Genomic DNA, 22,687 nt, shown 5'->3' on the forward strand with positions numbered 1-22,687 from the left:
ACAGCTTCAGCGTGCATGACGATTGTTTCCATTGACTCAGAAAATGGAGATGGCTGCCTAGATAAAGCCCCCTTTCTGCCATCCGCACACTCACCTCATATTTTCTGTTCTGATGTACAAGTACTAACGAACAGGACACTAACGATTAATTACAGACTAAAAAACATAACAGCGTCAGCAGGTTATTGCGGTGAAATCGTCAACTCGTACTCACAACAAATTGGTTTACTGTGGACATAATATTGGGATAATAGAGCTAACACCGGCGTTCGCTACTAACACCGGCCTCAGATAATTGTATGACTACTTACTTGCCTTGATGATGACCGGAATACTTAGCACGACTGAAAGGCACCTGAAAAGACAAGGCAAAAAGATCAGAAAAATCCGAACATAGAGGCTACCGCAGAGGTGTAACATCGTTAGCCATAGTCTGAAGATCAATTGCCTTGATGATGACTGGAAATTTCACCTAACTGAAAGGCATATACGAAAGAGAACAAAAAGTGGGAGCAAGGTGTGAGAAAGCAGGGATGAGTTGCACGGAGGACGCGATGAATATATACGTTGCAACTTTGACACTGGTAGGAAAGCAAAGTGCTTGCTGTTGTTGACAGGCAAGGAATTATGGCTATGTCCATTCTCTCTAAGGTATCCCAAAGTAACTGATATAGAAGATGTCTCGACTCAGTAGATGAGCCTTCCAAAACACTACAAAGGGCCTCCTTAACGGGCTTCTGGTAATGCTCATTTTATGCATAAATTATGTCACAATATGATCGAATCTGTGATTGGGCTGTGCTGTATTTACAGCGGCCTAGGGCATGCGTGAGCAAACCTGAAAATCGGACGTCGGGCTACAAATATATGCCCGGTGGTAGACCCTAAGTGCTGCTTTTGCAAGGCAGCAAGGATCTTAGGAAACAAGTTACCTCTAGTAACCGGTTAGATAGAGATGTCTTGCAAACTAAGGAAGAGAAGGGATTGTGAATTTAATTCAGGAATTTGATAAGACTTGAATTTCTTTGTCTTGACCCATAAACATCAACAGGGAATCATTAAAATGAAAATTATTAACAATGCCTTAAAATGAGCAAGGACTGTAACATGAAAGGGATCACATCAAGGCATAAGACCTAGGTGATACCTTGTAAATTACCGAGCAAAAACCACGTCATGAAATGCCGTGAATAAAAGATCAAAATTAGACGGCGCAGTCAAATATGCAAACAGTAGCCCGAACAATTTTTAGAGAAAAGAAATGCAAAACCTCGACCCTTTTACCATTCAAGTGGCTCGGTCTTAACCTCCCCACGATTCGTCTTAGGAACTGGTGCGGCCTCCACTTTCGTAGGACCGCTACGGCCACGCTTGAGATAGCCACTTCCATCTAACCATGGGGTTTCGATGGTACGCTTCCTTTCGAAACTGCGGATCTTATCTTCCATCTGAAGGGTAAGGCCAATGTCGTCGAGGCCATTGATTAAGCAGTGCTTGCGGAAAGAATCAACCTCGAAGTGAGCTAACTCAGCACCATTGGCATCGCGAATGATTTGGTTGGGAAGGTCAACTTCAATTTCTTTGCCGGCGCGCGCTTCGGCGGCGATCTTTTGCAAGGCAGCCTCGTCAGTAATGGGGATAGGCAGCATGCCGTTCTTGAAAGTGTTGTTGAAGAAAATGTCCGCAAATGAAGGGGCGATGATGACCTTGATGCCAAAGTCCAGCAGAGCCCATGGGGCGTGTTCACGAGAGCTACCGCATCCAAAGTTTGGTCCTGTCACAACAAGGATCTTGGCATTCCGGTATGGTTCCTGGTTAAGAACGAAGTCTGGCAGCTCGGAGTTATCCGCAGTGTTATAGCGAGATTCATAGAAGAGAGCACTTCCAAGACCTGTTCGTTTGATAGTCTTCAGGAATTGCTTTGGAATGATAGCGTCTGTGTCGACATTGGCCCGCTCCATTGGGGCAGCAATACCCTTCAAGACAGTAAACTTGGGAAGACCAGCACTTGAACCACCACCCTGGGTATTTGCATGCGGTTCGTTGTCCTCAGGAATGTCCAGAATGCGTTCAAGGTCGCTATCATCCGCAATATCGTCAACCTCGGGCTGAATGGTGATAGGAGCAGGAAGCTTGTGACTGGCAGAATCTGACTGAGCAAGATCTCGTACATCAGCAAGTTTGCCCACAATAGCAGCCGCAGCAGCCATTGCTGGTGACATCAAGTGAGTTCGGCCAAAGGCACCTTGCCGACCCTCGAAATTACGATTTGAGGTACTAGCACATCGCTCGCGTGGAGCTAGAATATCTGGGTTCATACCCAAGCACATGGAGCAACCCGCTTCACGCCATTCAAAGCCGGCATCGGTAAAGATCTTTTCAAGACCTTCAGCCTCTGCTTGCTTTTTAACGAGACCTGAGCCGGGAACAATCATGGCGCTCTTAACATTGGATGCCACTTTGCGGCCTGCAGCAATCTTGGCAGCAGCCCGCAAATCCTCAATGCGGCCATTGGTGCACGAGCCTATAAAAACTCTGTCTATTTCAACATCCTGAAGACGTGTTCCGGGAACCAGACCCATATACTCTAGAGCACGCTTGCAACCGGTTTTGCGAATTTCGCCTTCAAAATCGTCGGGGGAAGGAACAACACCAGTGATGGGCAACACATCTTGGGGTGAAGTACCCCATGAAATTGTAGGGATGACATCCTTGGCGTCAATGAAGACGTCGATATCGTATTTGGCGCCCTCGTCGGAACGAAGGCTCGACCAGTATTTGACAGCCTTCTTCCATTCGGCAGAGTCGTACTTAGGTGCCAACGGCCGACCCTTGAGGTACTCAAATGTGGTCTCATCGGGTGCTATCATACCAGCACGGGCGCCGGCCTCGATAGACATGTTGCAAATGGACATACGAGCTTCCATGCTCAAGGCACGAATGACTGATCCACAGAATTCAATGACGCATCCGGTACCACCAGCGGTTCCAATGACTCCGATAATGTGAAGGACAACGTCCTTGCTGGTGACACCAGGATGAAGCTGTCCGTCGACCTGAATACGCATGTTTTTGCTACGCTTGGTTAGGAGTGTCTGAGTCGCGAGCACATGCTCGACTTCACTGGTACCGATACCAAACGCAAGAGAGCCGAAGGCACCATGGGTCGAAGTATGGCTGTCACCACATACAACTGTTGTGCCTGGAAGGGTGAACCCTTGCTCCGGTCCAATAATGTGCACGATACCCTGACGATTATCATCCAAGCCAAAGTATGTAAGGCCGAATTTCTTCACGTTGTCTTCCAATGTGGTGACTTGAAGGCGTGAATCGGTTTCCTTGACAAATGTCTCGGCATTTTTGTATGTTTTCCTCGAAGTCGTGGGGATATTCTAGTCGAGTTTTAGTATTGAAACAATATCTATTGGTCTCTGGAAGGAAAAGTGTACGTGATCAACGGTACTTAGAGTGCAGTCCGGTCGGCGCACTTTTCGGCCGGCGTTTGCCAATCCTTCAAATGCTTGCTGATGACCTGTCAGTACGGAGCTTGTTGGATTATAGGGGAGGCAAATATCGTACTGGAGAGGTAACTTCGTGGACCAAATGTCGGTCTATAGCAAGCCTGTTGTTAGCAAAGCGTACATAGCAAACAACATGTTTTCAGGAGAAGCTTACCAATGTAGATCAAGATAGTGCCATCTTCTTGCTCATTCACGATGTGGTCTCCGAAAACCTTGTCGTACAAGGTCTTCGGTTTTGCGTCTATGCCGGGCATGCTTGCTGGGTTCAAAACTTGACGCGATGCAATGTCATCAACTATTGACAGAGAAATGGGACTCTCTTTGTTTTCCCAGCAGCTGTAGCAGGTCAAGGGGTATATACCGGAGTATAAATAGCTGGATTCAGTTGAGTTGCAGATGAACACGACATCCTGCAGGAGCGACTCCTGCCTTTTCTAACCGCACCCCCAGAGGGGCTTTTTCGCCGGTGTCGGCACGTAAGCAGGAAGGCGACGTCAGTCATTGGTTGTGGCGCGGCGAGCCGCTGCAAGTTTATCTTTTCGTCGGGGCCCGACATCGGGGATGCTGGCAGGGTCTGGAAGATCACGTGAGCTCAACGTAACTTGACGGAGAAAATGGGTCATCTTTTTGCCAATTAAACGTCGCCGATTGGTGCTCCAGCAATCTACGCTCTCCACCGTGAATTTGCGCGCGGTCAAACCAATATCGAACGCAGATATTAGAGTCACATTCGCGATTCAGCTGCTCCAGGCTGCCGTGGCCCCTATTCGCCCAACCTATACACTAGTTACTCTGTAGTTTATTTATCAGTAACAAGCCAGGTGGCCGGCGGAGTTTTCCTGCCCAAAAGGGAAAAGCATTCGGCTCCATTCTAGAAAAAGGAAAAAGTGACATCAGCGTTTCGGTGCCTGAGGTGTCACACCTTATTGTTTGTAAGAAGCATTTCCACGTGACCGCGCAAGCCCTCAGGCGGGGCAAGCGGGCGGGATACCCCACGTTTTGTCGCGAATTTAGGCTGGACATCGCGATTTTGATTGACGACATTCGCGAAGACCAGCTAACGGAACACGTGATTGGCCCCTGTTTGCAGACAGAGGACGGTGTTCATCTTACAGCAATAAGGGATATTAACAGGAAAGATGCAATTGAAGGACTTGGCTTCGCTTGAGCTGCCTCCGACGGTATGTAAACCAAAATATTTTCCCTACGCTTTCCAGCCATGCACTATACCCCTGTATCTTGCACAAATCCTTGAATGAGCTAACACATAGATGATAGGCGGATATGCATGTCCATCTTCGGCAGGATGCTATGATGGAGCTGTGCACTCCCCTCGTGGAGAAAGGAGGCTGTGATACAGTATTTGTAATGCCTAACCTGACACCAAAAGTGGGCAGTGTCTCCGATGCATTGAAGTATTACGAAAAGTTGCAGAAAATTGCACCCAATGTCAAGTTCCTGATGTCGCTCTATTTGCACACTGGATTAACGGAAGAGGAAATCGAGAAGGCTGCCAAGTCAGGGATTATTTACGGGGTAAATACATAACACACAATCTCCAATAATAGAATTGATAGGTTCAGTATAACTAAGCAATTCTCTAGGTCAAATTCTACCCTGCCGGTGTAAGTGCCCCAGGTGTGTCGCTGACATGGCTCGGGCTTATGTTATTTAACATCCTTAGGTGACTACAAATTCCCAAGAAGGAGTCTTCGACATAGAGCAGCTATATCCCGTCTTTGCTGCTATGGAGAAGCATGACTTGGTCTTGAACCTACACGGCGAGATGATCAGCACGCCGCCTAGCGCCGTAGGAAAGCAGAAAGAGCCTGTTGTCACTGTGCTCAATGCTGAACCTCTCTTCATTCCTCAGCTTGCCAAGCTGCATGCGGCATTCCCAAAGCTGAGGATCATTTTGGAACATGTCAGCACTAAGCAAGGCCTGGATGCTGTCCGAGCCTGCGGACCAAATGTGAGTTAAAAGACATACAGCGCACCACAAAAGAGAAGATCTAACCTATCTCGTATAGGTTGCAGGAACAATCACAGGTAATTCTCCACTGACCGCGATTCTGTATATTTTCTAATCACTCCACAGCGCATCATCTACATATCACAATCGACGACGCTGTAGGAGACGTCTTCAACTTCTGCAAGCCAGTTGCAAAGGTACGTTCCGCGAAGGCTCCGCTTTCTCTTCACAATCAACCGAAAATTTGTGTTTTGTTGACCAACGATACAGACACCTGAGGATCGCTTAGCTTTGCTCAAGGCGGTTACCGAAGGCTCTGGCAAATTCTTCTTTGGTTCGTACTCCTGTTCAGTATCAACTACAGTCAAGAAAACGCATACTTATATACTTATAGGGAGTGATTCTGCCCCTCACCCAATCCAGTCCAAGAAAGGAGCAGGTGCCACGGCAGCCGGATGCTTCACACAACCATACGTATCTCAAATCGTGATTGAAGCTCTGGAAGAGGCCGTTGAACAGGGATGGGTTAGTGAAAGCGAACTTACTGTTGAGGCTATTGAAGGCTTCTTGTCGCTCTTTGGCCGCAAGTTCTACAAATTGCCCCCTCCAAGTGGAACAAAGAAGATTCGTCTCGAGAAGAAGGGAGAGAAAATCCCATCAATTGTTAGATCAGCGGATGGGGCTGTCGAGGTTGTTCCATGGGGTAGGGGACGGGAAATCAGGTCGTTGTCGTGGGTTTGAATATAAAGCTATTCCAAAAGTTTAATATAATGTCAAATTCATAAGCCATTGAAGGTAGTGTATGTTCTATAGATAGCATAGAATTGCAATTTGGAGTAGGTTCCTAATCACAGTGATTCAGACGCCCTTGTCATTCCTTCATGGCATTCTCCCTTCTATACAGTAGGTGCCTAAGCTCTGGCTCGTGTTCTAAACAGCCTTGGCAGGCTTTATCTATTCACGATGCTCATGGTCATGGTTTCACGCCACTACCATCATGTGAATTTGAACTAATTCTTTGAGGGCCACCGTGCCTACGCTTACAATTCTTCTTTCTTCTTTTTTCCCCTCCTGCCTTTCCATTCATCTTTCAGTCCATACAGACAGTTACCATCACAACAGCAATCATCTACATTTCTACAGGTAAGCACCATACCATCCTTCCTTCCATACTCGAAAGATACACGTCTAACTCCCCGAGAAAAGATAGACTTGATTTTTATCTATCGAACCCTCGATAAAGAGACGACAGTCCTGTGGCTATGGATGAGCTTTTCCAATACTGGCCGCCTCACGAACAGGTGACAATGACAATCCCGGTGTACATTCTGTCGGCCTACACTTTCCAAGATCATAAAAGCCCCGTGAAACTAAGTCTACGCGAGCATCAGGCGGCATTTGTAAGCCAGATTTCAGATGTTTTGGACAAGGAGATCTGCATCAACATCGCCGAAAAGGCTCCCTCCTTCGTAAAGGAGCCGATAATCAACATCGTATTCGACGAAAAACATGACCAAAAGGGGCCCTCTCAATTTGTTGCTCGCTTGGGCAACCGCCTCACTACTGGCGAGGTAGAGACTTTAGTGGAGAAGCTTATTGCCACTCTGCATTACATGCTATCTACCAGAAAGGAGCATGAATATCACATCAAGGTGTTTTGTCATTTGAAGGATTCTGACCGCCTGCCCTACATCACTGCACCATTTGACAAGGCTGGTCTGAAATACGAATCGGACACTTACGACTCTTTCGAATTGACTATTGTGAATGGGCCAGAGGACAAATGACTAACAAGTCGCTATGGCAATCGCAAATGCTAGGGGGGCTAGCTATAGGTGTGGTCGGTGGTCAGAAAACGGGCTAGCCTCAGGTCTGCATATCTCATGTTTCGATGTGATGGAGAATAGAGAAATAGCTAGTTAGCTGAGAAAATTCTAGATGCCTCGATGCATGCAGAACGTCGTCCATTCATTCTTCTGTAGCCATGTTCGTTGTTGTAAATCTGCCTCCTCCTCCTACACAGCACCTTATCACCCTTGCTGCTCATTTCCTACCCCTCTAGATCCTCTAGTGTGCGATATTCGTTGTGGTTTCCCTGACAAGAACCAAGACATAGGCCTGCTAGCGCTGCAAACCTCACTGATGAGGTTCTCTCATTTTGAGATCTTTAAGATGATGTAAGAATGCTAAGAAGGAATAATGGTAAGAATAGAAAACACGGCATGAAAACCTTTCATATAAATCTCAACGCTCCATACAAAAATGGAGAAAATCTGCTGTGCGAATATCACATATTGGTTGTTGCACCAGCCTATGTGGGCCTTGCATATAATTAGCTACCTAAGAACTCGTGAGAACTATGTACATAGTTAGTTAGTGCTCGCTGAATCTTGAAAGCGAACCACTTCTATCACGATCGAGACGGAAAATTCGCCAAGCATTTGAGCAAAATTTTGACTATATAGACATTGAAATGGGCGAGACTGGGGAATACTGGAGAGATGTGAAAGAACACCGAAAGAAACAGAAGCGTCAAGGCCCACCGCATGAAGGCCCGTTGCGAAAAAGGCAACAGCAGCGTCGATGCTGGGATGGGATGATCGTCTCTGGTAGCTGTCACTATGCTAGGAATCGTTCATTCTTTAGGAATTACCGTCGAGTGGGGCAAACAGTTACAAACGAGTTCACATCTGGGGAAACCTTAGTCGCTGGCGTGGGAACGGTGGGAATTGAAAGCTCGCTCAAGCCCGGAGGAAGGCTCGCCAACACGCGCGCTGATGTTGGAAGATGTGCTGCATATTCCGGATGCTATGTGCAACGGCTCTTGCTTTGCAATATATCATGCCATTATGGGGGGGTCGACTAGGTTGGGTACTACTGTATGGAGTCAAGCGACAACGAAGGCCGTCCTCTGTGGTATTCTGAGAGTTTCCGCGGGCTGAAGCGGCTGGTTTTGGATGGAAACCCACAAGGGGAAACATATCTCACTGATGATCTCAAGTTCCTTAGTTTGCATATTAGCGCAGAAGATCTTGATAGAATTCTGTCCTAAATTTAGCAAAGGGTCGCGAATAGCTTCCCATGAGATGGGTTTCATGCTTTTTTTTATCCCTTTTCTATCCCTTTTCGGCAAAAGATTCATGTCCTTTTATTGTTTGAGTACACCAGGCATGGTATTCAATATACTTTGTTTCTTTCTCTCTCATATTTGTATCATATCTGACCCAATATGAAATCATAGTGTCCATTCATAAGGCTACACACATGAGTCACTCACCATCTCAAACAAGAGGGAGATGCCTAATCCATGGCTAGACTTGTATTTACCGATTAAAGAAGACTTCATTTAATGTCGTTCACCCACCATATCATATCATAATCCAAACAGATTAGTTTGGCTTATTGTCCTGGTACATGTATGTGGATGACATGTCATATTGGGGATTGGCTAGACCTAGCTGCAAACAACCCTATCTATCTATGGATGTGGAGAGACCAAGATTAAGTCCATGGAATTGAAATCATACGAAAAAAAGTACAAGGATCTTGGTACCAGTCTGTTTGATCTTTGTTGATCCTTTCGTAGCAATGGAGTTTTTCTAACGCAGTATTCCGACGAATGTGCCCGCTGCTTACCTAGGTTCTTCAGTCGATTGTCTACTATCTATGCTGCTTTCCTTCTACTAGTATCTCATCTTCTACTCAGGTTTATGAAAACAGGCTCCTATTCCATCCATTTCAACCCATTTTTCAAACTTTATCTTCAGATCCAACATCGTGGCAAACCTGATCAAACCTCCTTATCAACCACTCTTTACACGCTCTACACAATCTTGCAAAATCTCACGGAACTGTCTTACCGGAACTTGAGAATGGTGTCCAATCCTTTTCACACCGATGCTTTAAGAGGCCTGTGTACCAGCGACCAACTCAAACTTCTCGATTCTATCGACAGCCTGCGCTCTCAAGGCATCAGCCACTATGTATCTCTGCCACAGATCATCGTGTGCGGCGACCAGTCATCCGGGAAAAGCTCCGTGCTCGAAGCCATCTCAGGCGTCTCCTTCCCAATCAAAAGCAGTCTATGTACCCGGTTCCCAATCGAATTGGTCCTCCGCAAGACCTTCCATATCGGCGTCAACGTATCCATCGTCCCCGACCAATCTCGGAGCGAGGCAGAGCGGCATTCACTGGGCAGCTTCTCCCAAACCCTGGACGGGTTTGACGGTCTTCCGGCGCTTATTGAAAGTGCGCAAATGGCCATGGGGATATCCATCCACGGAAAGTCCTTTGCGAAGGATTTGTTGCGCATTGAGATTTCAGGCCCGGATCGCCCTCATCTAACCATTGTCGATTTGCCGGGACTCGTGCACTCGCAGACAAAACAGCAGACCTTCTCCGATGTCGAACTAGTCAAGGATGTCGTCAAAACCTACATGAAAGAACCAAGAAGTATCATACTTGCTGTGGTCTCGGCAAAGAACGATTACGCCAACCAGATTGTGCTGAGCCTGGCGCGAAGCGCTGATCCGGACGGTACTCGCACGCTGGGCGTCATTACAAAACCCGATACACTCAACCCCGGTTCGGAGAGTGAAGCTACCTATGTTGCGCTTGCAAGGAACCAAGATGTCGAATTCCGTCTCGGCTGGCATGTGTTGAAGAACATGGACTCTGAAAAAGGGGAATCAACACTAGCGCAACGTGACGCCAAAGAAGCCGAGTTCTTCGCCCAGGGGGTATGGCAGGCGCTCCCTCGCTCATTGCTGGGGATCGACAAGCTGCGTAACAGACTTAGCAAAGTCCTGGTCGGTCAGATCGCGACTGAGCTTCCTAGCTTGGTTGCAGAAATCGAAAGCAAATCAGAAACCTGTCGCCGTCAGCTGGAGGAACTGGGACAACCCCGAGCCAACCTGGACGAGCAGCGGACCTACCTACTTCAGATCAGTCAGGAATTTCAATCTCTTGTCAGAGCCTCTATCGATGGCACATACAGCGACTCCTTTTTCGAAAATGCAAAATCCGAGACCGGCTACAAAAAGCGCATCCGAGCCATTGTGCAGAATCTCAGCGATGATTTCGCCGAGAACTTGACCGAGAAGGGCCATTATTGTCAGATCGTTGAGTCGGAGGCTGACATGGCCTTTGTTCCAAAGGGAATCATCGCCTTTACCAGGGCGGACTACATCGTCCGGGTCCGGGATTTGATCAAAAGAGCCAGGGGAAGAGAGCTGCCGTCCATGTTCAATTCCATGATTGTGGCGGACTTGTTTGTAGAACAGTCTAGTCCATGGGAGGGCATCACTAACGACTACATTCGGTCGATCTGGGAGGCTGCTCGTGAGTTTGTGTGTTTGACTGCCAGTCACGTCGCGGATTCCGAAACTTCCAGGCTTCTTTCCCACGAGGTCTTTCAACCCGTTTTGAGTGCTTTGATGGGAGCATTGAAGTCAAAAACTGCGGAGCTGTTGACGCTCCATCGATCTAGCCATCCGATTACGTATAATCAAGATTTCGTCAATGCCCTCCAGACAGTGCGCGAAGATCGCGATGAGAAACAGAACATAGAAACTATCAAGAACTTCTTCGGTGTCTCTTCGATGGAAAATTTTCATTCTAACAGAACATATGACCTTCGCCCACTAGCAAAAGCGCTTGTGCATTACGCCAACTCTGGCGTTGACAGTCTTGCCTGCTCCGACGCCCTGAACTGCATGGAGGCATATTACAATGTCAGTTGAACTCATCTTTTTCCAGTCATGCGTAATGCTAACTTATCAAACCCTTCTCACAGGTGGCCCTCAAACGTTTCGTTGACGACGTCGCAATCCACGTCATTGAGGCAAAGCTCATTGCCCATCTGAACAACATGTTTTCCCCAATGACCGTGCTTTCAATGGCGCCTGATCTTGTACAGAAGGTAGCTGGAGAGTCTGAGGAGAGACGCGCAGAGCGAGAACAGTGGGCCAAGCAGCGAGAAATCTTGCTCAAGGGAATTGAGACGTGCAATCGGTTCATGGATGTTTCTCTTTGCCAGAGTGGTATGTTTATCCCAAGATGATTCATATTTTCTTCTTACTTAACTTTTGGCTTGGCTTGACTTGACATGGGTATAGACGGATTTCCTGCTCAGGCCACTCACATTTCCATCACCACTGGCGGAGGCCCTGTCGAGGCTGTCGCAACGGAGGAAGGTCCTTCACTAGCGGAAGTAAGTCAGTCCTCCTTGAAGATGTGCAATTGTTTAATAACTAAATTCAAGGCACCTTTAGCAACTTTATTAGACGCCGAGTTTCAATCGACTGAGAACCTGGGGTCAAAGTCTACAGAAGCAAGAAGTATAGAAAGAGGAAGAAAAGACTCCAAGGGAAAAGCGCGTATACACGCGAGGAAATGTAATGGGGGCATGAATGATTTGTTACTTGTACTTAACACTAATACTGATTCTGATTTATTTTCTCGCGTTCTATGTTTCTTTTCACATTGCGTTCGTAGTAAGTGAAATGCGGGCTGCTTGACTCGATGAGTTAATCCTCGTAAGGAAAAAGGGTATTAGGATATGGATATGCCGAAATAGGGTTTGGAAGTCCATGTGATTTCCGAACTGGGTAATTCCAAAACATCTTACGTCTTCCACATCTATAGCAGAATTCTTAGCGGTAAACAGTTCAACGCGATTCATAATCATTCTTGAAGATAAAATTATAGCTCGTCAACAGTCCCATTATGCTACCTAATCATGCAAATAATGGAAACCTACATCTTCCTCTTCGCACTATCAAACATGTGATGATTATCATATACTTACAACTACTCCGTATCGTCCGGATGAAACACCAGAGCCCTAACTTCAATACTCTCCCTCTCCGGAAACCCCGTCTCAGTCTCCGGGTTCACAAAGGCCGAATGCGGCACACGCCTGGCGCGTCCATCGACCTTCGAATCAAAGCATTTGATCAGCGTCACCATCTCGGGCGTCTGCCCATACCGGTAATACCACTTGTGCTCCTTGTTTGCTTTTACGGTATACGTCTCGCCTTCGCGGTCTGGGTAGATCAGTTTTACGGGCACAAGGTCGCTGTCAGGCACGGAATGGGCGTCTGCGACGGCTAAGGGGTCCTTGTAGATTGCCTTTATGGGTCGCCAGACGTTGATTATTTGGTAGCGGCCCTTGAGTAGGGTTTCGGCTTCGGAGGGGAGGTGGTATTTAACGCGGTTGGCGGATGCTTCGTAGCTCTGGTCGATGTGCACGCGCTGCACGGGGCCACGAAGAGTGTCCTTCTCTGCGTTGGGGTCGCTGGGGGGTCGGCGGATTGTGTGGTCGAAGATGAAGACTTTGGATGCACCGGTCCTATCATTTTTTATAAGTATATACCTCTGTTTCTGAAATGAACGGAAGTTAAAGTAGTAACATACGCATCTTTCAACAACTGCTCCGTCTCGGGATAATATTCTTTCTTTATCTCTTCGTCGTCCACAAAGGCCTTTTGCTTACTCTCATGGTAGTAGATCTGGAATCCGTTTTTGTCGAGAGTATAGTCCAGCTCATTGCCAGACACGTCATGCACTTTCACGTCAAAGACGGTGCTTTCACGGTAGAACGTGTTTTGTTTGTTAACATAGTTAGGCTCCGGAGGCGCGCCATCTTCCGCCGGCTTGTAGTAGTTCAGCGTTGTCTCGACGTGGTGTTTCTTGGAGTCTGCAGGCGACGCGGGGAATGTTGCGACTTTGAAGGCAGGCTCCTGGTTAGGGATAGACGAGACGGCTGCGGAGGCCATATTGATGTCAATTTATTATATTGATGCTATTCAAGTATTTTTCCAAGTATTTCTGATCCTATGCTATTCCGGCATGGGGAGAGGCCGGGGGCTTTATATTCATGTCCAACTGTCTGGTGATAAACAAGCATTATTAATCATGGACACCAGCACGCAATCTGTTCTCGCACCGACGCCATGACTGCGTTGCATCGGCCACTAACGAGCGTTTCGATGAGAAATCCAGCACAGTGGTCTGCAGTGGCTTTGAAATACACTACATTGGTCTTCTACTATCGCTATTGCATGTTCCAAGCTGTTTGGGTGAAAGCCGTGATTTGTCATCTTTATGAAGGATTTATACTGTGAATAATCATCATCTCGTCCGACGTGTTATGCAGCCACTGAATGTATGTCGTCTACTCTTGATATCTACCAGTTCGAATAGGTGTATTCCCCTGCATCTTTCCTCTCCATTCCCTGGCCCATCGCTGCTGCAAAGCTGCCCTTCACGGCAGCTTGTCTCAGTAAAACAACGCCCTTCGCACCACTCCCAGTAGAGGAAGCGACCGCTCGGTCTCTGACCTCATCAGCGGCAAACAAACCTTTGTTCTCTTCCTTCTTGGAGAGCACCATCTCCGCCGTCCCCTTCATAGCCTGTGCTGCCAACAGCAATGCATCGGGCTCACTCAGCCCCCTCGCCATGGCTTCCTTGGCGATACCCTCAAGCGCAACTGTATAGAAAGCAGGAGCCAGCCCGCTCACCATCGAAGCACTAGTTACCATTGTCTCAGGCACATAGGTCACCGTGCCAATACTGGAGAAAATCCACGTAGTCAAATTCTGCAAATCAGGCGGGAGCGTTGTATCTGCTCCCGCAATCGTTTCACTAATCAGCGTTGCCGATTGGCGCACACTCGCTGCAGTGTTAGGCATGGCTTGTACGATGAAGCACCTCGTTTCCTCTTCGCTGCCTTCAGCAGCGGCATCGCTATAAATAAGCTGCTCGATCTGTTGCACGGACAGGTCGGCACATGTACTCAGCAGCAGTTTGCCCGCCAGATGTTCTCGCAGCGACGGGTCTGTCAGGATATCCGCTGCCTGGCCGGCCCGGCATGTGAGCAGGATTATGTCGGCTTGTTGCACCGCTTCCGCAACCCTGCCCTGGGAAATCTGTATATTGGGGTAGATGCTGCGAGAGAAATGGCCGAATTGAGTGCGCAGTCGCGACACGGATTTCTCGGTGTTGACGCAGGCGATGAATCGGGATGGCTTCAGTTTCATCGCCAGCATGGGCAGCGTGTGATGCTGGTGATTCGAACAGGGATGCGAGAGCGTTGTAAGCAGCACTTCCAAGATTGTTGTTCCTATTTGGCCGCAGCCGATGATCGCTAGGGTCGATCCGGCCCTCATGATTATATTCCTCTTTTTGTTTTGGCGAGGTTTATCTGATTTAATGAGTGACGAGAGAGGAAATCGCCTATCTTCTCTCTGCAGCGCCGCCCTTTCTGCTCACTGCCGACGTGCAGGGTAATGGGATTTCACAAGATTGAAGGGAGGCTGAGCAGATCGAAACAAAATATAGATTCTTGACTACGGCGTAGCAACAATGCAATGGCGCAGATCATGTGACGGACATAGAGGCGCAGGCTCCATAGCAAACATGCAATATCAAAATCCCACTGGTTCATCTAGTTTAGCCTGCTTTAGTCTGAAGACACGCGGAGATTGTGGGGAGATCCACTCGGCGCTGATGATAGAGTTATGTGAACCCATCAGGTAGAAAAATGCGTTTTATGGGTTTGCACTGTGCGGGTTTATGCTTTTTCTTTTGTTTGCATATATTTGCCAGGGTTGCTGGTGCTATGGGCCAACTGAGGATTGTGCCATTTAGCTTATAGGGGTGCTCCCGTCTTTTGGTGCTGGCATGCTTTGCATATCTCCTGGTATAAAGTTTATTCATCTAAAAAAAGAAAAGTTTTCATAGTCCCAGCCTCGCCGACATGACCGTTGCTTTCTTGTAATATGGTAAACATAGGATCCCGTCCTAAAGCGCCGTCGCCATTACCCTCACCCCCTTCGAACCCAACTTCGGCATTGCAACCTGGTAATCATGGTAAAACCCCACGTCCGTCTCATCAGTCTGCCACAGCGTCATGTCAAACCGCCTGATGAACGCTGCTGTCACGAGATATAGCTCTGCTCTAGCCAGCTCGATGCCCAGGCATTTGCGCCCGCCTCTGTTGAAGGCAAACTGGAATTTGCGGCGCTCACAGCCTTGATCGCCGAGCCAGCGCTCGGGATCAAAGATGAAATGGGTCGGGGAAGATAGTTTCGTTGGTGCGTGCGCTGAGGATCGTGATGCTGACAGGCGTGCCGGCAGGCAATATGTAGGGCTTAGGGGTGCTGGATAGGGTGGTGACGTAGGAAGATGGGGTGTGGGTGAGCGGTTCATATGCGATGCGGGCTAATCGTGCCGTGACGCCAAAGGAAAGGCGGTTGGCTTCCTCGATGGCTGCTGAAAGATACGGGAGTTGCTCGAGCTGGGTCCAGGAGGCAGATGTTGGGACTGTGTTGAGTTCGTTGCGAAGCTTGTTAAGGATTGAGGGATCAGCTAAGATGTGGTAGAAGAGGATGAGAAGGGATTTGGCAGGCAATTCGGATCCGGCGAGGACAAGGAGTGCGCCCTTCTGCTCGAGACGGAGTATGGACTTCTCCGGTGGTGGTAGGATAGGGCTGTCAAGCACAGAATCATATACCGACTCCTTCCCTGTTGGGCCCCCGGCCTCTTCGCGGATTGTTCCTGAAGATTTAGCTTTCAAGATTGCGAGCAATTGGGTGCGAACTTTCTGTATCACCGCCTCAGAAACTTTGTGTCGTAGCTCGATAATCGAGTCAGGGCTCACCTCGAATAGGTCCAGCAAGTCGGGCAGCCCAGGAGGCATCATTGGCTTGCTTACAGGGAGCGGAAGTGACTCGAGGAAGTCTATAAGCCAGGGGAGCTACCTGTTGACGTGGACTCCAAGCAGAAGTTCATTGATATTGTGGCGCAGTGTAGCTGCTTTTTGCTTCATCTGCAAGCACGTCTGCCTGTTGAGCGAAGAGGAAATTCGTAGCAACACTATACGATATCAGCATGTACAATCTTGACATGTCAAGCTCGCTCATGCATACTCATTGGAAAAGGCAAAAAACACATCTGAAAGATTCACAGGTGTCCTTTCGGCGGCATGTTTGGCGATCAACTGGCACAGCTGTTCAACTTTTTGCGTGACCACTGGCTCAAAATAAAGCACATTCCGTTTGCTGAAGAAAGGACTCAGAGCCTCGCGGCGTTTTCTATGGACATCATAAGTGGCTGTCGTGCCACCAACACCTCCGGGAGCCCGCAAGGCCTTCAACTAGTACTCATACTAGATTATATTCTATATACAGTATGTATTACGCAAAAGACAAAAAGCTCCGATTATCCGCAGGAAATACGAGCAACGCCATCTGATGCCGCACGAATAGCGCGACAAGTCCACAGAATGTTTGCAAGAGCACAATGCTGAGTGCAAGTCGGTTCTCCTTCATCGGGCCAAACCAGAGGATCCAAAGGTTGAGCAGTGTCAAGTTTGTCGACTCTGTAATTTCTCCTTGCTCATTGATCTTGATCCCGACCAGTCGCAGCCGGTGGAGGAGTCTGAGGGCCGTGCTGATCAGAGGTGATGGCGGGCGTACCCATTCGATGACGGAGTTCTCCAATAGACCAGTCAGAGCGTTGAATTTTGGTAGACGGTGTCGCGGGCATGGGATAAGGTGGAAAAGCTGCGGGCAAGAGTAGAGGAAATTAAACATCTGTGGAATGAAGAGTAGAAGGAGGGTCTTGCTGAAGTGTCCTAGAATGCCAACAACTGCAAAAACCATGCCGGCAAAGTAGCAATATGTATCACCGACGAATACCTTGGATGGATACCAGTTGTGGAGCAAAAGGGCCAGGGAAACACCGATAAACGGTAGGAGAAAGTATATAGAGAATAAGTGTGAATCCATAGCTGGGTTCGGATATGGAGTAAACGGCGCTAGGTATAAGAAGTCGTTGAAAAGAAGCAAAACCGCAATAACCAAGGACTGTGCCACTTCGATTCCGTTCACTCCTGCGAGCATATTGATACTGTTCGGGCAGAAAATCGTTACAGCAGCCATATAGACATAGTAAAGCCAGCCGAGATCAACCATTTGCCCAAAGTATCTTTGCAGTGGCATAGGCACTACTACATGGGTAACACCGAAGTCGACAAAGTATACGACCAACATTGGAAATGCTCCCAATGCTGGTATCAGAACTTTGTGTCGCCATCTAATGTCAAGCAGGTCATCCCCAATTCCGAGCAGAACGATAGCTTGCAACGAGAGGAGTCCCGAGAGGTAGGATGCCAGCTGCGACGGTCAGTAATGATAGCAGCAAGGGAATGAATGCAACATAAAGACAAACCTTATTGTGAGGAAAGCGATGAAGAAAACGTCCCGTTTCAACATGCTGGACGGGCACGACAACATCGCGATTGCCACCTCCAGATGTAGCGGCCACGATATCCTTGTAGAAAGGAAATGGAATGAAGGCAATCATTAACAGAAGATACACCACAGCGCACACCGCGCCCATGGTCTCCGGTCTAAACACAAGACCGCGTTAGCAACAGGCTCTCACAATTCCATTCTCCAGACCATACTATGCATACATTTCAGGCCGCTTGGCTTTGGACATATCCTTCCCTTTTAGTCCAACCTTCATGAAACTAGGCCCCAACCATCGTATTAAGCTGAATGTTGCAGCAAAGGCGAACAGACTGAAAGCAAAAGACACCGCCATCGGCTCCCCATCGCCGTGGAACGAGTTTGCGACAATAGCGATGGATGTGCCGATGAGCACCCAGAGGCTCCAGACCTCGCTTCGCGACAGAGCGGTCGAGGGCGCCATCATGGGATTAGTATCGAATTTCAAGTTGTGCCGAACCTATCCGTTCCAGAGCAGAACCATTAATTCCAATTCATTTCTGAAGTGTTAGGATGAATGTTTTGCGAAAGTCGAGGCAATCTGGCTTCAACTGGGTTTCTTTTTTGCCGTGTGAACTTCACCGCCCTTGAAGGCGGTGGGGAGCTTGCACCAATGGACGTGTAGCAATTGCGCATTATCAAATATCGGCAGGTCCCCGGCATCGCGGGGGGATGGATTCAGTAACACGAAACAACTACTCATTGCATACATGTCGTGCAAGTCATTGGCACAACCAAAGATTAACTATTCACCCGCGCGTTATATGGATTGATGCGACAGCAATTGGCGGAAATCACTCTTAGGCAGACGCGTCCTTGGAGATGGGTACCAACTTCACTGATTTCGAGTCCGGTCATCGGGACTTGGTCACAGTCACAAAATTCAATTTCTACGGCAATCGCATTGTCACAGGGTCTTCAGATCATCGATTGAAAGTCTGGGACCAGAAGGATGGCCAGTGGCAATTGACCGATACTTGGCGTGCTCATGACGCGGAGATTCGAGATGTGAGTCAATTTACGTTCGATGGCAATGTTCAACCGATCCACAGGCACTAACTCCGCTACTGTAGGCGACATGGAATGGCCCTTTCTCTGGGCAGCACATTGGCAGTGTGGGCGAAGATATGCGACTTAAAATCTGGCAAGAGGACGTCACGCAACCGCCAAATTCGGGACGTCGGTTTAAGTCAATATATCGCCTGTCGGCACCGCATAGAGTCCCCTTTGTGTCCTTAGACTTTCGCAATGTTGACCTGGATACATGGCTAGCTCTCATAACCAGAGATGGATATCTCATGGTAATGGAGCCAGTCATGCCGGATTCGCTGGGGGATTGGCAGGTACTCGATCAATTCCGAGTTTGCACTGCGCCGTCGCGAGGGGAAGAGACTAGCTTTCGGGTGCAATTCCACCACGACTCGTTTGACGCTACGCATCCCTTAAAACCTGACGGTGACCGTAAAAGCTTGTCTCTGGTTGTGGCAGCTATGGATACCGTAAAAATCTACCGAACTGACTCCAGCCGCCGGTTTTATCACGCTATTGAATTAACTGGGCACGGTGGCCTCGTTCGGGATATTGCGTGGGCCAATGGCTCGGTGCGGGGGTACGATCTTATTGCGAGCGGGTGCAAGGATGGATTTGTTCGGATATTCGAGGTTTATACATCATTGTCAGGTAATGGAACACATGGCAATAGTCGCAATTCCCAGACTTCAGCGCCGTCGCCTTCTCAACGCGCCACAGCACAGTCGGGGATTGGCTCTGCACTGGCCAATCGAGTTCCACAGTCTGTAGCTCATCGACAAGCAAACGTTGACAGCCCGTTCCGACACGAATTTCGGGAAGTGGCCTGCATTGACAGTCATCATCTAGATGTTTGGCAGGTGCAATTCTCGTTCGCCGGTATGGTTATGAATTTGCTGAATAAGTTTTTGGGAAAGTATCAAACCACTAACTTGTCCCAGGTGACTGCTTGATATCTTCTGGCGACGACGGCAGTGTACGGTTCTGGAAAAAGGCCCTCACTGGCGAATGGCTAGAATTTGCCGAGACAGATATGACAGATGAGTAAGTTTTTTTTTTCTTTGCTCTGGCCTCGTTTAAGATAAATTGGTGCTGACTTTGATACAGTGACGCCTCAACTTGATTTTTTTCGAACGGACTGTCACAAGTGAATGAAGTTCTGTATTATATGTCAAATTACATGGGGAGTTGGGCATTGCACTTTATTATTGCAGAGAGTTATAGCGATCTATTCTGTCATATACAACTACGCGCTGTGTGCGCAATTGAAATGATACCCATTTGTACGTGACTTTTTGTTGAGATCACGACCCAGTCAAGCCGTTGTTAACATGAAACGTAGAAATGCATATCAATCCCAACTGGCTTTGATATGGCAGATTCTTATCACATGCCTGAAAAATTGCCTGGTTGGGACGGGGCGCTGTTGACCCCTCGGTGAGGACTTTCCCAGCTTCCTCCCCATTCCCTTCCCTTCTTTCATCTCGTTACACACTTCTACTTCTCTTCTTCTGCTCCAATATGAGATCGTCCTTGACATCTCTGCATACTTGATCTCGGGCCTTCGTCTTATTACAAGGCTAAGAGTGACCAGTGACCAGCACGATACTGAGTAGCTGCAGTCAGACCTCAACCCTCTTGTCCACACAGCACAAAATCATGTCTGAGAAGCACACCCACGATGACGGCCTACCTGGTCCATCGAAACGCCCGCGCACAGAGATCGATGACCTTCGAGATGACTTCGAGTCCTTCAAAGAGGAAACTACAAGTCAGCTAGCAGGTATCCTAGCCTTGCTTGAGAAAATACAAGGGGTTCCCGACACCAAACAAGACATCGAAAAAGAGACCAAAGAAGAACCGGCCAAGCATCAAAATTCCAGCTTTGATCAACTTAAGCCACAATTGAAAATTGGCTACATTAACCAGAATGACAATACTGTATCCGAGCCAAAAGCATTCTGTTTTCTCAAGAGCGAGTTGACCTTCCTCATTACTCCTGATCTCCCTTTTCGCCTACCAGAGGGACGCTATCCTGGTGAAGACCTACTTTTGGTACCAGGAGGCACGATTCTCGATTCTGAGGCTTCTACGGGTGAAATCAACGCTCCAGACGCACAGATAGCTTACGCAGACTTCGACCCGTATGGGACGATCGAGACGGACCTGGCGGGTAAAATCGACATCTCATTTACCCAGCGCCACGGGAAAAGAGTTGCAGAAAAAGGACAGTCACATGTGGTATGACAATAACGAGCTGCAAGGTCTTGGTCGGAAACACCTTGAAAAGCAGGATGCCGCAGCCAGCAAAGAGCTTTCATTGCATATGGCCAAGCTAATAGAATGGATGCAAAAACACAGGAACCGGGAATGGAGGGCATTCTGCCTCGCGCGGCAGCACCATGTAATGATCCACTGGTCTAAAGCCGCTCGGTACGACGAAATCATGGCAGCTGAGAAAGACTCCAGCTTGCTTAGCCCTCACGAGTGGCTGGCCGCCAACGAAAAAGGGTATAGCCTAAATGAAGAACTTTGATAGTCGTGATGATGTGACTTAATTCATGCGACATTCTTCTTTGTGTTTCAATTCTCTTGTATTGATTGATTTTACTTTGCTCAAGAAGGCGTACTTGTTATATCGGCTTTCGGGGAAGATTTACTGATGTTGTCCTTGTCTGGCAATTCAATTCAAAGCCGATAGTTTGTTATGCATCAGGTGGCATGTAGTTAGTTTCCTAGGTTAATCAATCTGCACTAGCAGTAGATCATCTACACGACATCTTTGATAGCACTGTTACACTCGACCAGACCACGGGTTCAGCGACGGGAATTCCGCTGCTTCCCGCCGCCGAAGCGAGCCTAAAGTGGCAAAAAAAAAGCCAGCAAATCTTCCGCTGCGAGTCATGATCAATCGGAGCCTTGGAACTTTGCTGGGACAATTTCATTTGCGTCTTCTTGCTTCTTTCTCTTCTTTCTGTTCTCTCTTCTCTGTTCTTTTTCATACATCCCTTGCGTGTGTTTGGTGGACAACTCATCTGACTGGCTGTTGTCTTTACCTCCGAAACTGCACTACTGCGTACTATCAAGTTTTCACGGATAACGCCGTACACACAAAAAACTCCCCTCACAACCCATCTTCCCATTTTCTGCTCCAGGAGCTCCAGCGTTTACTCGAATTTTTGAAAATTTGGGTTTTATTTTTCTCCTCTGTTGCGTAATTGATTTTTCTCTTGTTCTCCTCTTACAAACGCAGATACTGGTGCTGTCATCCACCGGGCACATCACGTCTCGCTCCAGGCAGTCAGCGCCCCTAACCTTGGACGCCGAGTGTCACCTACCTTGGAAGTCTCTCCTTTATCCTGCCTGCAAAATGCTCGCCCTCGACTTTGTTTCCTGTCATCCTACCTCTTGTTCAGTTTGATCCTATTTTCTCTTCCCAATTTACGAACCTGCAGTTGTTCCTGTTTCCCTCCGCCATGGCGATCGGTGTCACACTCTTGAGTCACGACTTGGCACCGCAGCGTGCTGGGCACCCACCGCTTATACTTCTTCTTCTTCTTCCTCTTTCCTACCGCTAATCCAGCCTCTTCATTTTTTTTACCCTACTTCTCTCGAATATAAACGTGCTGGTGCGTCTTGTTAACTGTGTGAATTGGCTGCTCATGACGCACTGCCATGATCTTGCTCAAGGACGTTCCTGATATCATGGCTTGACTACGGCCTATGTTGTGATAGCGGATTCCAGGCAAGCAAAACTGTTGACTGTCGAATTAGTCGGCCTTGGGTTGCCCTCTTTTACTTCATGTCGATTCCTTTCTGCCTCTGCCTGACTTCCCCTATTTTCCTTTCTCTCTGCATGTTGTGCTGCT

The 22,687-nt window shown here is 48.1% G+C and overlaps 7 protein-coding genes across 7 annotated transcripts, besides 1 other annotated feature; 3 read left to right on the forward strand and 4 right to left on the reverse strand.

The window, feature by feature from the left end:
• Positions 1 to 709: 709 nt before the first annotated feature.
• Positions 710 to 770: a repeat region (Identified by RepeatMasker using a combination of RepBase library and repeat library created with RepeatScout).
• A 510-nt stretch (positions 771 to 1,280) lies between these two features.
• UA08_07537 (3-isopropylmalate dehydratase) lies at positions 1,281 to 3,775 on the reverse strand (the record flags this gene model as incomplete). The annotated part of the gene is made up of 4 exons (XM_020262442.1): positions 1,281 to 3,392; positions 3,450 to 3,524; positions 3,580 to 3,611; positions 3,676 to 3,775. 4 exons carry the CDS (start codon positions 3,773 to 3,775, stop codon positions 1,281 to 1,283), a joined length of 2,319 nt encoding a protein of 772 aa, XP_020117438.1.
• An 885-nt stretch (positions 3,776 to 4,660) lies between these two features.
• On the forward strand, positions 4,661 to 7,280 carry UA08_07538 (hypothetical protein; the record flags this gene model as incomplete). The annotated part of the gene is made up of 9 exons (XM_020262443.1): positions 4,661 to 4,702; positions 4,800 to 5,057; positions 5,126 to 5,146; positions 5,206 to 5,493; positions 5,552 to 5,570; positions 5,620 to 5,690; positions 5,764 to 5,827; positions 5,888 to 6,224; positions 6,737 to 7,280. 9 exons carry the CDS (start codon positions 4,661 to 4,663, stop codon positions 7,278 to 7,280), a joined length of 1,644 nt encoding a protein of 547 aa, XP_020117439.1.
• Positions 7,281 to 9,365: 2,085 nt separating this feature from the next.
• UA08_07539 (hypothetical protein) lies at positions 9,366 to 11,837 on the forward strand (the record flags this gene model as incomplete). Its single annotated transcript, XM_020262444.1, has 4 exons — positions 9,366 to 11,225; positions 11,288 to 11,534; positions 11,610 to 11,704; positions 11,778 to 11,837. 4 exons carry the CDS (start codon positions 9,366 to 9,368, stop codon positions 11,835 to 11,837), a joined length of 2,262 nt encoding a protein of 753 aa, XP_020117477.1.
• Positions 11,838 to 12,303: 466 nt separating this feature from the next.
• On the reverse strand, positions 12,304 to 13,271 carry UA08_07540 (hypothetical protein; the record flags this gene model as incomplete). Its single annotated transcript, XM_020262445.1, has 2 exons — positions 12,304 to 12,844; positions 12,910 to 13,271. 2 exons carry the CDS (start codon positions 13,269 to 13,271, stop codon positions 12,304 to 12,306), a joined length of 903 nt encoding a protein of 300 aa, XP_020117476.1.
• A 411-nt stretch (positions 13,272 to 13,682) lies between these two features.
• UA08_07541 (hypothetical protein) lies at positions 13,683 to 14,663 on the reverse strand (the record flags this gene model as incomplete). Its single annotated transcript, XM_020262446.1, has 1 exon — positions 13,683 to 14,663. One exon carries the CDS (start codon positions 14,661 to 14,663, stop codon positions 13,683 to 13,685), a length of 981 nt encoding a protein of 326 aa, XP_020117475.1.
• Positions 14,664 to 15,553: 890 nt separating this feature from the next.
• On the reverse strand, positions 15,554 to 18,213 carry UA08_07542 (hypothetical protein; the record flags this gene model as incomplete). Its single annotated transcript, XM_020262447.1, has 6 exons — positions 15,554 to 16,156; positions 16,335 to 16,371; positions 16,425 to 16,651; positions 16,734 to 17,672; positions 17,728 to 17,908; positions 17,975 to 18,213. 6 exons carry the CDS (start codon positions 18,211 to 18,213, stop codon positions 15,554 to 15,556), a joined length of 2,226 nt encoding a protein of 741 aa, XP_020117474.1.
• A 398-nt stretch (positions 18,214 to 18,611) lies between these two features.
• UA08_07543 (hypothetical protein) lies at positions 18,612 to 21,354 on the forward strand (the record flags this gene model as incomplete). The annotated part of the gene is made up of 5 exons (XM_020262449.1): positions 18,612 to 18,797; positions 18,863 to 19,697; positions 19,760 to 19,862; positions 20,441 to 20,962; positions 21,018 to 21,354. The coding sequence occupies 5 exons, from the start codon at positions 18,612 to 18,614 to the stop codon at positions 21,352 to 21,354; spliced, it is 1,983 nt and encodes a 660-aa protein (XP_020117473.1).
• Positions 21,355 to 22,687: the final 1,333 nt, after the last annotated feature.

This window comes from Talaromyces atroroseus (assembly GCF_001907595.1).
Source record: "Talaromyces atroroseus strain IBT 11181 chromosome Unknown scaffold_11, whole genome shotgun sequence".
NCBI lineage: Eukaryota > Fungi > Ascomycota > Eurotiomycetes > Eurotiales > Trichocomaceae > Talaromyces > Talaromyces atroroseus.